General features: G+C 40.7%; 1 protein-coding gene across 1 annotated transcript; it reads left to right on the top strand.

Annotated features, from left to right (window-relative positions):
- Positions 1-834: 834 nt before the first annotated feature.
- Positions 835-10,851, top strand: LOC109891478 (zinc finger protein 239-like). Its single transcript, XM_031823863.1, has 2 exons — positions 835-859; positions 9,970-10,851. The coding sequence occupies exons 1-2, from the start codon at positions 835-837 to the stop codon at positions 10,698-10,700; spliced, it is 756 nt and encodes a 251-aa protein (XP_031679723.1). The 3' UTR covers positions 10,701-10,851.
- Positions 10,852-12,395: the final 1,544 nt, after the last annotated feature.

The following is a 12,395-nucleotide window of genomic DNA, read 5'->3' as shown; positions in this document are numbered from 1 at the left end:
TACATGTTATGTTACCATAATTTGGCTATCATTATGAATATTTTTGTGGCAGGAGGCCAGGTATTTGAGACAGAATGTTCACATAAGGCTGTTATTTAAAAATTAAGATTTAGTCATCTTGCTATAAGAACAAAGTCTGTTGTCAGGAAATAACCCATGTGTTAGTGTGTATATCCTCAGGAAAAAACAGCACATAAGAGGCCAGATGGAAGGGCATGGGCTGAATTCTGGAGACTGAGTGTACATCAAGATACACCAGGCTGGGGGTATACTTCTTACAGCACCTGCAGTGGTAAAGATCATCATGTCTCTCTTTGGTGGGTGCATAAGTCTCACAAGATGTAAGGTCCAGCTGAATAATGGGTGAACTTAAAAACACCATGACAGAGGACGTGGAACCAGAGAGAGAGAGAGAAAGACTAGATTCCACTGTAGACATACTGGGTTGAGTTTGGGGGCCAGTTGTTTTATTTGTTAAGAGACACTTGAAGTTAGAAACACAGAAGAACAATGACATTGACATAACAGAGGTAACAGTGAACACTAGTATAGCAACAACAGACTCACGCACAATCAAGATGTAGGGTGGAAACAGGAAGAGAAGAGAGGAACCAGCCAAACATTCTAAAATGAATGACAGGGTTAGAATCTCTGTTCCACCTCAACTCATAACAGGAGCAGGAGAACAGAAGTCTATCTCAATCATAAGGATCAAACCCTTACTGGAGATTGCACTCTGTGGATGGACACATCCCCAAACAGGGAGAAGTCGTTTGGGACCAGAAAGGATGTGACCTGACATTAATCAAAGAAGAAGACGAGTGGGTGCTCATCATGAACAAGATTGAACCAGTGGAAGGTGAGGAACATATCGTTGAAATAACAAGAAGAACAGTGACCGAAGGGAGTAGCACCACGGTCATTAAGATTGATCCCACCCCTGCACCTGAACAGGAAGAACCTGTGACAACAAGAACAACAATGGTGGCAGCTGCTGTGAAGACCACAGTCGCTACCACTAAGATAACATCAACTGCCCTTACCTTGCAGTCCACTGTACCCACAATGAAACCTGAAGCATCAGAACCAGGAGGGTTCTTTACTGACATTTGGAACTTTTTGACAAACTCTAATGATATACCTCAAGACAAAAACATTGTAAAAGCGACAGATATCTCAGAATCAGAACCACTCAAGGACACCATACGAGAAGAAGTAGTGAAGAACGAGTGGTACGAATGGGCTAAGTATACAGCAAATAAACATAGGATGGACAATTGTATTTTGTGTAGCAAATCACCTTTGTCTGATCTTTTGATAGTACCTGAACTTGCATCATTTGAAGAATGTGTTAAATGTAAAATGTTCAATGTATTCAGAGAAAATACTACATTCCTTTGTGTAACATAGAATGCAGTTTGGCACTAGGTAACACTAAAGGCAGAAGTGAATTAAATAAAAAATATGTTGGAAGAACATGAATGTGCAACATAAGAACTGAATTGAATGATCCTCATAATGATGGGTTTACTATTGTAAAAAGAAAAGAAAGGGAAAAAAATGAATGTTTCTACAACTATGGAGATAATGGGATGGATGTGGGAAACACTATAGTTAATTGAATAAACTATTTGGGTGTTAGAAACTGCAGGAGTTAGTAAATTTTATAAAGTAATGATTGTAAAACACAAAGGTAAAATGTGGTAATATAACTCAAGTAACATTATTTCTTGAAATGTTAAAGAATCAGGATTAAGGAATAGCTGATAGTTTCTGGATGTGTGGGCATACTACATGCTCATTGCTTCTTCACAATATAATGATTGATTATAAGTGTTTTATTCTTTACAGACTAGATATTTTACTCCTATCTATGTTATTGTTTGGAGATGTTTGGTCTAGTTGGGTTTTGTACGTTTTTTATGTTTCAAATTGGATCTGGAGATGTTTGGGCCAGGTGATTTGTAAGCTTTATTTTTGTTAATGTTTTTGTCAACTGTTGGTATTGGCCTCCACCCTATATGTCCTTTTAGTGTAGTTTTTGGTGCTAAATTAGCCCCAGAGGAGGGATTTGTGGGAGCAAGCTGTACATATAGGGACAAACATAATACTGTATCACAAGAGGAAGATGCACTTAGAGGGCATTTGCCATTCTGGTAAAATGCATTGTCTATTATATAGGACAGGAAACCAAAGTAAGGCCATGAGAGCATAGGACAGCTGGACATACCAAGGTCAGAGGGACATACAAAGGAGGGGGTCAGCAAAATGACCAACTGATGGACTATAGACGTAGGGCATATATTTTTAGGACATGAAGAGAAGAGACACATAGTCTACTAGTCCTAATAAGGACAGACATACCAAAGAACACACCAAGCTAAACATAAGATAAGATGGGCATGTATTATTTTTGGGACATGAAGAGGTCCTGTCACCATTAACTGAAAGCAGATATGGGCATTATTAGGCGTGAACAAGCAGGAAGCACAGATTGAAATATAATGGTGGCAGATGGACTGAGGGAAGTAACTTCATTTGCATGTGGGATGGACTCATATGTTGTATGTGTATAAATACAGAGCGAGTCCTCTGGAAGTGGGGGTGTTCCGTGGACCATCTAGGCTTCTGATATGTTTGTATTAAAAGCCTATATTGAATTCACAAGTTCTTGTAAGTGTTATATTTTGTAACGATCCTCCACGACATTAACTACATCATACCTGCCCAGACCCACTAGAACACACCTCCATCTCCATTAACTACATCACACCTGCCCAGACCCACTAGAACACACATTTTTATTTCCGTCTCTTTCAACTTTGAGATAATAAAGCATTTGACCTTTCTATTGAATTAACAACAGAGTATTTGTTGATTTCCAGGTTTTAATTAAGTATAATATTTAAGATGATTGATGAGAAAAGTATCATCCAACTCTGGGGTATCTCACTGCACCCTCATATTCCATGTTTTGAAATATGCAGACAGACGGATTAAAAGTAATTTTACATTGTACTTCTTCCGACAGCCAACTTTCTAACTCCGCCCATTATGACGTCTATACATTCCCAGAAGGCATGGATTATTGAGTCATTGTTAGTTTTACACTGATGACATGACTCTGCGGTTGTGCTGTAGAATTGTATAATAAGGGACTATCATTTGTCCCAACATCACAAGCCACAGACTTTGATACAGTTCAAGACTTCTAAAAGTTTTTCCGCAGTTTGAGATCATCTGAGTTTTTAAAATGTATTTTTATTGAATGTTGATATTTATGTTATATTTTTGTACCTCCTGTTTCAGGAAGTGATGTCACTGAGTACTGTCCCTATATATACAGTGCATTTGGAAAGTATTCAGACCCCTTCACATTTTACACATAGTGTTACAGCCTTATTCTAAAATGGATTAAATAGATTTTTTGTCCCTCATCAATCTACACACAATATCCCATGATGACAAAGCAAAACCTATTTTTTATATATTTCTGTCAGGACCCGGTTACAAACTCAGGTCTCCAGTGTGAGAAACAGTCACTTAGTAAACTGAGCCACTAATAGTCGGCAGAACCCAGAAGATGAGACAGACACAGCAGTACTAGAGACAGTGATTTAATAAAGAAAAAAGGAAAAGATCTTCAGGCAAAAATATAAATCCACAACGTCAAAAAGTAATTCCAAGAGAAAAAATGTATATCCTCCAAGAGACAAGGAAAAATCCACAAAGTGGTAAGAACAGCAAGGAAAAAAACAAACCTCAAAAGAATAATAAAAAATAAACAAGAACAAAACCAGAGTACCTCAAGTTCACAGTATGGCTGGGGCTGGGTGCTAACATACAAACACAGAGCAAAGAACTGAGGAAAACTAAGGGTTTAAATACAATCAAGGGAAACGAGGCACAGGTGCAAATAATAACTGGAAACAAGGGAAAACAAAACGGTCAGAAAGCACTATGGGGGCATCTAGTGACCAAAACCGGAACAACCCTGGCCAAATCCTGACAATTTCTGGCAGAATTTTCATGTCTCTCCAAAGATGTTAGATCAGGTTCAAGTCCGGGCTCTGGCTGGGCCACTCAACGACATTCAGAGACTTGTCCCGAAGTCAACTCTCCCTTGTCTTGGCTGTGTGCTTAGGGTTGTTGTCCTGTTGGAAGGTGAACCATCAGCCTAGTCTGAGGTCCTGAGCACTCTGGAGCAGGTTTACAGCAAGGATCTCTCAGTACCTTGCTCTGTCCATCTTTCCCTCGATCCTGACCAGTCTCCCAGTCCCTGACACTGAAAAACATCCCCACAGCATGATGCTGCCACCACCATGCTTCACCACAGGTGTAAGTGATGTGAAATGGCTAGCTAGTTAGCGGTGGTGCGCGCTAATAGCGTTTCAATCGGTGACGTCGCTTGCTCTGAGACCTTGAAGTAGTTGTTCCCCTTGCTCTGCAAGGGCCGTGGCTTTTGTGGTGCGATGGGTAACGATGCTTTGTGGGTGTCAGTTGTTGATGTGTGCAGAGGGTCCCTGGTTCGAGCCCAGGTAGGGACGAGGAGAGGGAAGGAATGCAAAACTGTTACATAGGGATGGTGCCAGGTTTCCTCCAGATGTGACGCTTGGCATGCAGGTCAAAGAGTTTAATGCTGGTTTCATCAGACCAGAGAATCTTGTTTCTCATGTACTGAGAGTCCTTTAGTGCCTTTTGGCAAACTCCAAGCAAACTCCAAGTGGGCTGTCATGTGCCTTTTACTGAGGAGTTGCTTCCGTTTGTGCCACTCTACCATAAAGTCCTGATTGGTGGAGTGTTGCAGAGATGGTTGTCCTTCTGGAAGGTTCTCCCATCTCCACAGAGGAAATCTGGAGCTCCGTCATAGTGTCAGAGTCATCTCCCTCAGGCCCTTCTCCCCCAATCGCTCAGTTTGGCCGGGTGGCCAGCTCTAGGAATAGTCTTGGTGGTTCCAAACACTGTGGCACTGTGCTCTTGGGGACTTTCAATGCTACAGAAATGTTTTGGTACCCATCCCCAGATCTGTGCCTCGACACAATCCTGTCTCGAAGCTCTACAGCTCTCTTACTTCGACCTTATATAGACAGGTGTGTTTATTTCCAAATCATGTCCAATCAATTGAATTGAACAGGTGGACTTCAATCAAGTTGTAGAATCATCTCAAGGATGATCAATGGAAACATGATAAACCTTAGCTCAACTTCGAGTGTAAATAATTATGCAAATAAGGTATTTCTGTTTTCTATTTTGAATACATTTGCAAAAATGTCTATAAACCTGTTTTCACTTTGTCATTATGGGGTATTGTGTGTAGATTGATGAGGAACATGTTTTAATTAATCCATTTTAGAATAAGGCTGTAACATAACAATGTAACTGAGGCTTTACGTAGGCTATATTCTCATTCTCCGATGTCCTTATTGGATAACTGGAGCACATTGGTGTTTTATGGCTCCCTCGACACCCTTTACACATGTACTGCACTGGAATTATCCCTCTACACCCTTTACACATGTACTGTACTGGAATTATCCCTCTACACATGTACTGCACTGGAATTATACCTCTACACCCTTTACACGTGTACTGGAATTATCCCTCTAAACCCTTTACACATGTACTGTCTTGGAATTATCCCTCTACACATGTACTGCACTGGAATTATCCCTCTACAGATGTACTGCACTGGAATTATCCCTCTACACATGTACTGCACTGGAATTATCCCTCTACACATGTGCTGACATCTAAGTAGCTGAATATGATTACGGACTAACATTCTAACAGTTTGAAGGACACAACTCATGTTATTATGGTTAAACAGTGGAAGACTAGTTGATAAAGGAGTGGACAATTTTTTACAATTAGGGAATAATATGTCATGTTTTACTCGTAACCTCAGCCAGCATTGTGAATGGTTAGGAAATAATATGTCATGTTTTACTCTTACCTCAGCCAGCATTGTGAATGGTGTCTGATGCAGTGACCTACTAGACCAGGGCAGTAAATCTAATACTTATGTGTTTTTAGTCATGCATGAAAGGTCTGGGTTGGTTCTGTGGTTATAAGTTACTGACCTTGGAATACATGTCTGCCCATGCTGGCAGGGTCTGAATCAAACCCAATGTCCACCTGGCACACTGACAGGGTCTGAGTCAAACCCAATGTATAACTGGCACACTGACAGGGTCTGAGTCAAACCCAATGTCCACCTGGCACACTGACAGGGTCTGAGTCAAACCCAATGTCCACCTGGCACACTGACAGGGTCTGAGTCAAACCTAATGTCCACCTGGCACACTGACAGGGTCTGAATCAAACCCAATGTCCACCTGGTACACTGACAGGGTCTGAATCAAACCCAATGACCACCTGGTACGCTGGAAGGGTCTGAATCAAACACAATGTTAAGAGGGGAAGATTGGTCAAGAGGGTTATGATTATTGTTGTTCTACTGCCTGATTGTTATGCAAAAATAATGTTTACAAATGCTTTGTTAAAGAACAAGTTGTGTCACACTGCTTTGCTATATCTTGGCCAGGTCGCAGAGAACTTGTTCTCAACTGGCCTACCTGGTTAAATAAAATAAAAATTTAATGTCTTTTTAAATGTCTTTTTTTACAACATTAACAATGTCTAAACTGTATTTCCGATCCATTTGATGTTATTTTAATGAACAAAAAATGTGCTTTCTTTAAAAAAACAAGGACATTTCTAAGTGACCCCAAACTTTTTTACGGTAGTGTACATCTACATGATGTATTGTAAACACCATGTAGGAGCAGTATAGACCTAGTCTGTTCATTATATACAGTGGGGCAAAAAAGTATTAAGTCAGCCACCAATTGTGCAAGTTGTCCCACTTAAAAAGATGAGAGAGGCCTGTAATTTTCATCATAGGTACACTTCAACTATGACAGACAAAATGGAGAAAAAAAATCCAGAAAATCACATTGTAGGATTTTTTAATGAATTTATTTGCAAATTATGGTGGAAAATAAGTATTTGGTCACCTACAAACAAGCAAGATTTCTGGCTCTCACAGACCTGTAACTTCTTCTGTAAGAGGCTCCTCTGTCCTCCACTCGTTACCTCTATTAATGGCACCTGTTTGAACTTGTTATCAGTATAAATGACACCTGTCCACAACCTCAAACAGTCACACTCCAAACTCCACTATGGCCAAGACCAAAGAGCTGTCAAAGGACACCAGAAACAAAATTGTACACCTGCACCAGGCTGGGAAGACTGAATCTGCAATAGGTAAGCAGCTTGGTTTGAGGAAATCAACTGTGGGAGCAATTATTAGGAAATGGAAGACATACAAGACCACTGATAATCTCCCTCGATCTGGGGCTCCACGCAAGATCTCACCCCGTGGGGTCAAAATGATCACAAGAACGATGAGCAAAAATGCCAGAACCACATGGGGGACCTAGTGAATGACCTGCAGAGAGCTGGGACCAAAGTAACAAAGCTTACCATCAGTAACACGCTACGCGTCCAGGGAATCAAATCCTGCAGTGCAAGACGTGTCCCCCTGCTTAAGCCAGTACATGTCCAGGCCCGTCTGAATTTTGCTAAAGACCATTTGGATGATCCAGAAGAAGATTGGGAGAATGTCATATGGTCAGATGAAACCAAAATATAACTTTTTGGTAAAAATTCAACTCGTCGTGTTTGGAGGACAAAGAATGCTGAGTTGCATCCAAAGAACACCATACCTACTGTGAAGCATGGGGGTTGGAAACATCATGCTTGGGGGCTGTTTTTCTGCAAAGGGACCAGGACGACTGATCCGTGTAAAGGAAATAATGAATGGAGCCATGTATCATGAGATTTTGAGTGAAAACCTCCTTTCATCAGCAAGGGCATTGAAGATGAAATGTGGCTTGGTTTTTCAGCATGACAATGATCCCAAACACACCGCCCGGGCAACGAAGGAGTGGCTTCCTAAGAAGCATTTTAAGGTCCTGGAGTGGCCTAGCCAGTCTCCAGATCTCAACCCATAGAACATCTTTGGAGGGAATTGAAAGTCTGTGTTGCCCAGCAACAGCTCCAAAACATCACTGCTCTAGAGGAGATCTGCATGGAGGAATGGGCCAAAATACCAGCAACAGTGTGTGAAAACCTTGTGAAGACTTGTTTGACCTCTGTCATTGACAACAAAGGGTATATAACAAAGTATTGAGATAGACTTTTGTTATTGACCAAAAAATTATTTTCCACCATAATTTGCAAATAAATTCATTAAAAATCCTACAATGTGATTTTCTATATTTTTTTTCCCTCATTTTGTCTGTCATAGTTGAAGTGTAGCTATGATGAAAATTACAGGCCTCTCTCATCTTTTTATGTAGGAGAACTTGCACAATTGGTGGCTGACTAAATACTTGTTTGCCCACTGTACATCTACATGATGTATTGTTACATCATGTAGGAGCAGTATAGACCTAGTCTGTTCATTATATACATCTAGATGATGTATTGTTACACCATGTAGGAGCAGTATAGACCTACAGTTGCTGGCTAGTTATGTAGAATTGACCTAATGAAACTACCTTAAATGTGCTGTAGTAAAAAAATAATATTCGCACTGATCAATCAACACATTCAGGTCTTTGTATGTCTCAATATAATATTATTTAATTAAATCCATTTAAAATCATCTTTGTCTGAAAATAAAATATGATCCTCAACTGCGTTTCCCCTCCAGTCAGCAGACGGCGATGTGCGTCTTTCAGGCGACGCTGTCAGTGTGACGTATAATCTAGTGGACGGTTCTTTAGAAACAGCTGGTCAACCACCTCGGTAGCTTGCTAGCCAACATAGCCGAAAGATTCAAGCTATTTACACGCTTTCGGTGTATATTAGCTTCTGTGTTTTAGACACACTTCTGTCGTATCTATTTGTAAACCTATTTAATATTACGTTATTTTGTATTAGTCTGCTATAGTAGCTGGCTGGTTAAGTTAACATTAGCCTAGTCGCTAATGATAACTAACATCCCCGAACATGAGCTCCCTAACCTACTCTCCTCCTGTTAAAGAAGAGGAGGTCTGCTGGACGGAGAAAGAAGCTCTGGGGCTTAACATTGTCGTGAAAGAGGAGAAGGAAGAGGAGGATGTTACAGTTAAACAAGAAGTAGAAGGTGAGGCTGTTACTGTGAAAGAAGAAGAGGAGGATGTCTCAGTGAAAGAAGAGGAAGACTCGTTCAGAGTGAAAGAGGAGGAGGATGTTACAGTAAAAGAAGAGGATGCAGTTTTTGAAGTGGAAGGAGAGGAGACAGGTCAGAGTAACACCAGTAAATACTCATATTTGTACACGAACGTGGTTTTAAAGCAGCAATGGTTTTTGTTTTGCAAACATTTTAAATGGAAAAATCAGAGTCTTGTGTCCATTACTGTTGAGTTGCCCAGCTCCTAACTATACTGAACAAAAATATAAATGCAAAGATTTTACTGATTTACAGTTCATAGAAGTCAATTGAAATAAATAAATTAGGCCCCAATCTATAGATTTAATAACTGGGCAGGTGCGCTGCCATAGGCCCACCTACTGGGGAGCCAGGCCCAGCCAATCGAAATGAGTTTTTCCCCACAAAAGGGCATTATTACAGACAGAAATACTCCTCAGCACATTACCACATGACTTCTTACTTACATACCTTGTTTTACAAACATTGCCAAGCTGCTTATTCTTTTTCTTGTTGTTGTGTTTTTTGGTGTAATCAGTCATGGCCAAAAAATATTTGGGCTGGTAAAAAAATCTGTGGCATGTATATTCTTTCATCTTCCTGCTGACCAGTGGCTGGCATATTCTTTCATCTGCCTGCTACAGTGGCTGGTATATTCTTTCATCTGCCTACCACACAAACTAAAACAAGACCTAGAAGACATTTGTCAAAGTTTGTAAAAACATTGAAACATTCACTACATTGACTGTCTGACTTTGTCGTTCACACAGGAGAGAGATGTGACCATCGTGGATCCTCTGGGGAGCCTCAACAACATCATGATGCTGACGAGGCAGAGAAGAGTCTCTCCAGATCAGAACACCTCAAGAAACACCATCAGAGACCCACAGGAAGGAAACCTCACTGCTGCTCTGACTGTGGGAAACATTGCAAATCTTCATCAAAACTAAAAATACACCAGCGAGTACACACAGGAGAGAAGCCTTATAGCTGTGATCAGTGTGGCAAGAGTTTTACTCAGTCAAGTAGCCTGGTATCACACAAGAGAACACACACAGGAGAGAAGCCTTATAGCTGTGATCAGTGTGGCAAGAGTTTTACTCAGTCAAGTAGCCTGGTATCACACCAGAGAACACACACAGGAGAGCAGCCATATAGCTGTGATCATTGTGGCAAGGGTTTTACTCTGTCAACCAACCTGGTATCACACCAGAGAATACACACAGGACATCAGCCATATAGCTGTGATGTATGTGCAGATAGTTTTACTACATCAAGCCAGCTGGTAGTACACCAGCGAGTACACACAGGAGAGAAACCTTATAGCTGTAATCAGTGTGGGAAGAGTTTTACTCAGTCAAACAGCCTGAAATCACACCAGAGAACACACACTGGAGAGAAACCTTATATCTGTGATCAATGTGACAAAAGATACTCTCATTCAAGTAGTCTGATTAAACATCAGAAAATACACGCAGGAGATCCACAGAGTGTGGAATGATCTGCAACACCAGACCTGGGTAGTAGAACACAGTGTGGAATGACCTCCAACACCAGATTGATACAGTTGAAGTCGGAGGTTTACATACACCTTAGCCAAATACATTTAAACTCAGTGTTTCACAATTCCTGACATTTAATCATAGTAAAAATTCCCTGTCTTAGGTCAGTTAGGATCACCACTTTATTTTAATGTGAAATGTCAGAATAATATTAGAGATAATTATTTAGTTCAGCTTTTATTTCTTTCGTCAGATTCCCAGTGGGTCAGAAGTTTACATACACTCAATTAGTATTTGGTAGCATTGCCTTTAAATTGTTTAACTTGGGTCAAATGTTTTGGGTAGCCTTCGACAAGCTTCCCACAATAAGTTTTGGCCCATTCCTCCTGACAGAGCAGGTGTAACTGGGTCAGGTTCATAGGCCTCCTTGCTCAAACACACATTTTAATTTATTTAACCTTTATTTAACCAGGTAGGCTAGTTGAGAACAAGTTCTCATTTGCAACTGCGACCTGGCCAAGATATAAGCAATTTGACACATACAACAACACGTAGTTACACATGGAATAAACAAAACATACAGTTAATAATACAGTAGAACAAAAGAAAACAATAAGTCTATATACAGTGAGTGCAAATGAGGTAAGATAATGGAGTTAAGGCAATAAATATGCCATGGTAGCAAAGTAATTACAATTGAGCAATTAAACACTGGAATGGTAGATGTGCAGAAGATGAATGTGCAAGTAGAGATACTGGGGTGCAAAGGAGCAAGATAAATAAATACTGTATGGTGATGAGGTAGATAGATGGGCTGTTTACAGATGGGCTATGTACAGGTGCAGTGATCTGTGAGCTGCTCTTTACACATTTTCTATGGGATTGAGGTCAGGGCTTTGTGATGACTACTCCAATACCTTGACTCTGTTGTCCTTAAGCAAATTTTGCCACAACTTTGGAAGTATGCTTGGGGTCACTGTCCTTATGGAAGATCCATTTGCGACCAAGCTTTAACATCCTGATTTCTCTCTTAAGATGTTGCTTCAATATATCCACGTCATTTTCCTTCCTCATGACGCCATCTATTTTGTGAAGTGCACCAGTCCCTCCTGCAGCAAAGCACCCACACAACATGATGCTGCTACCCACATGCTTCATGGTTGGGATGGTGTTGTTCGGCTTGCAAGTCTCCCCTTTTTCCTCCAAACATAACGATGGTCATTATGGCCAAACAGTTTTATTTTTGTGTCATCAGACCAAAGGACATTTCTCCAAAAAGTATGATCTTTGTCCCCATGTGCAGTTGCAAACCGTAGTCTGGCTTTTTTTATGGCGGTTTTGGAGCCGTGGCTTCTTCCTTGCTGAGCGGCCTTTCAAGTTATGTCGATATAGGACTCGTTTTACTGTGGATATAGATACTTTTGTTCTGGGATTGATTTGCACTTTTTTGCACCAAGTACATTCATCTCTAGGAGACAGAACGCGTCTCCTTCCTGAGCAGTATGACGGCTGCGTGGTCCCAAGGTGTTTACATGTGCATACTATTGTTTGTACAGATGAACGTGGTACCTTCAGGCGTTTGGAAATTGCTCCCAAGGATGAACCAGACTTGTGGAGGTCTACAAAAAAAATCGGAGGTTTTGGCTGATTTCTTTAGATTTTCTCATGGTGTCAAACAAAGAGGCACTGAGCTT

This window comes from Oncorhynchus kisutch, linkage group LG5 (assembly GCF_002021735.2).
Source record: "Oncorhynchus kisutch isolate 150728-3 linkage group LG5, Okis_V2, whole genome shotgun sequence".
Lineage (NCBI taxonomy): Eukaryota > Metazoa > Chordata > Actinopteri > Salmoniformes > Salmonidae > Oncorhynchus > Oncorhynchus kisutch.
The sequence above is the reverse complement of the archived record's forward strand: the minus strand, read 5'-3'. Positions and strand labels throughout refer to the sequence as shown.

Bases quoted from the DNA above. Each gene is read 5' to 3' on its own strand.
- LOC109891478 (XM_031823863.1), top strand. From the start codon at position 835: ATGAACAAGATTGAACCAGTGGAAG. The intron at 860-9,969 runs GTGAGGAACATA...TCGTTCACACAG, and splicing joins CAAGATTGAACCAGTGGAAG to GAGAGAGATGTGACCATCGT.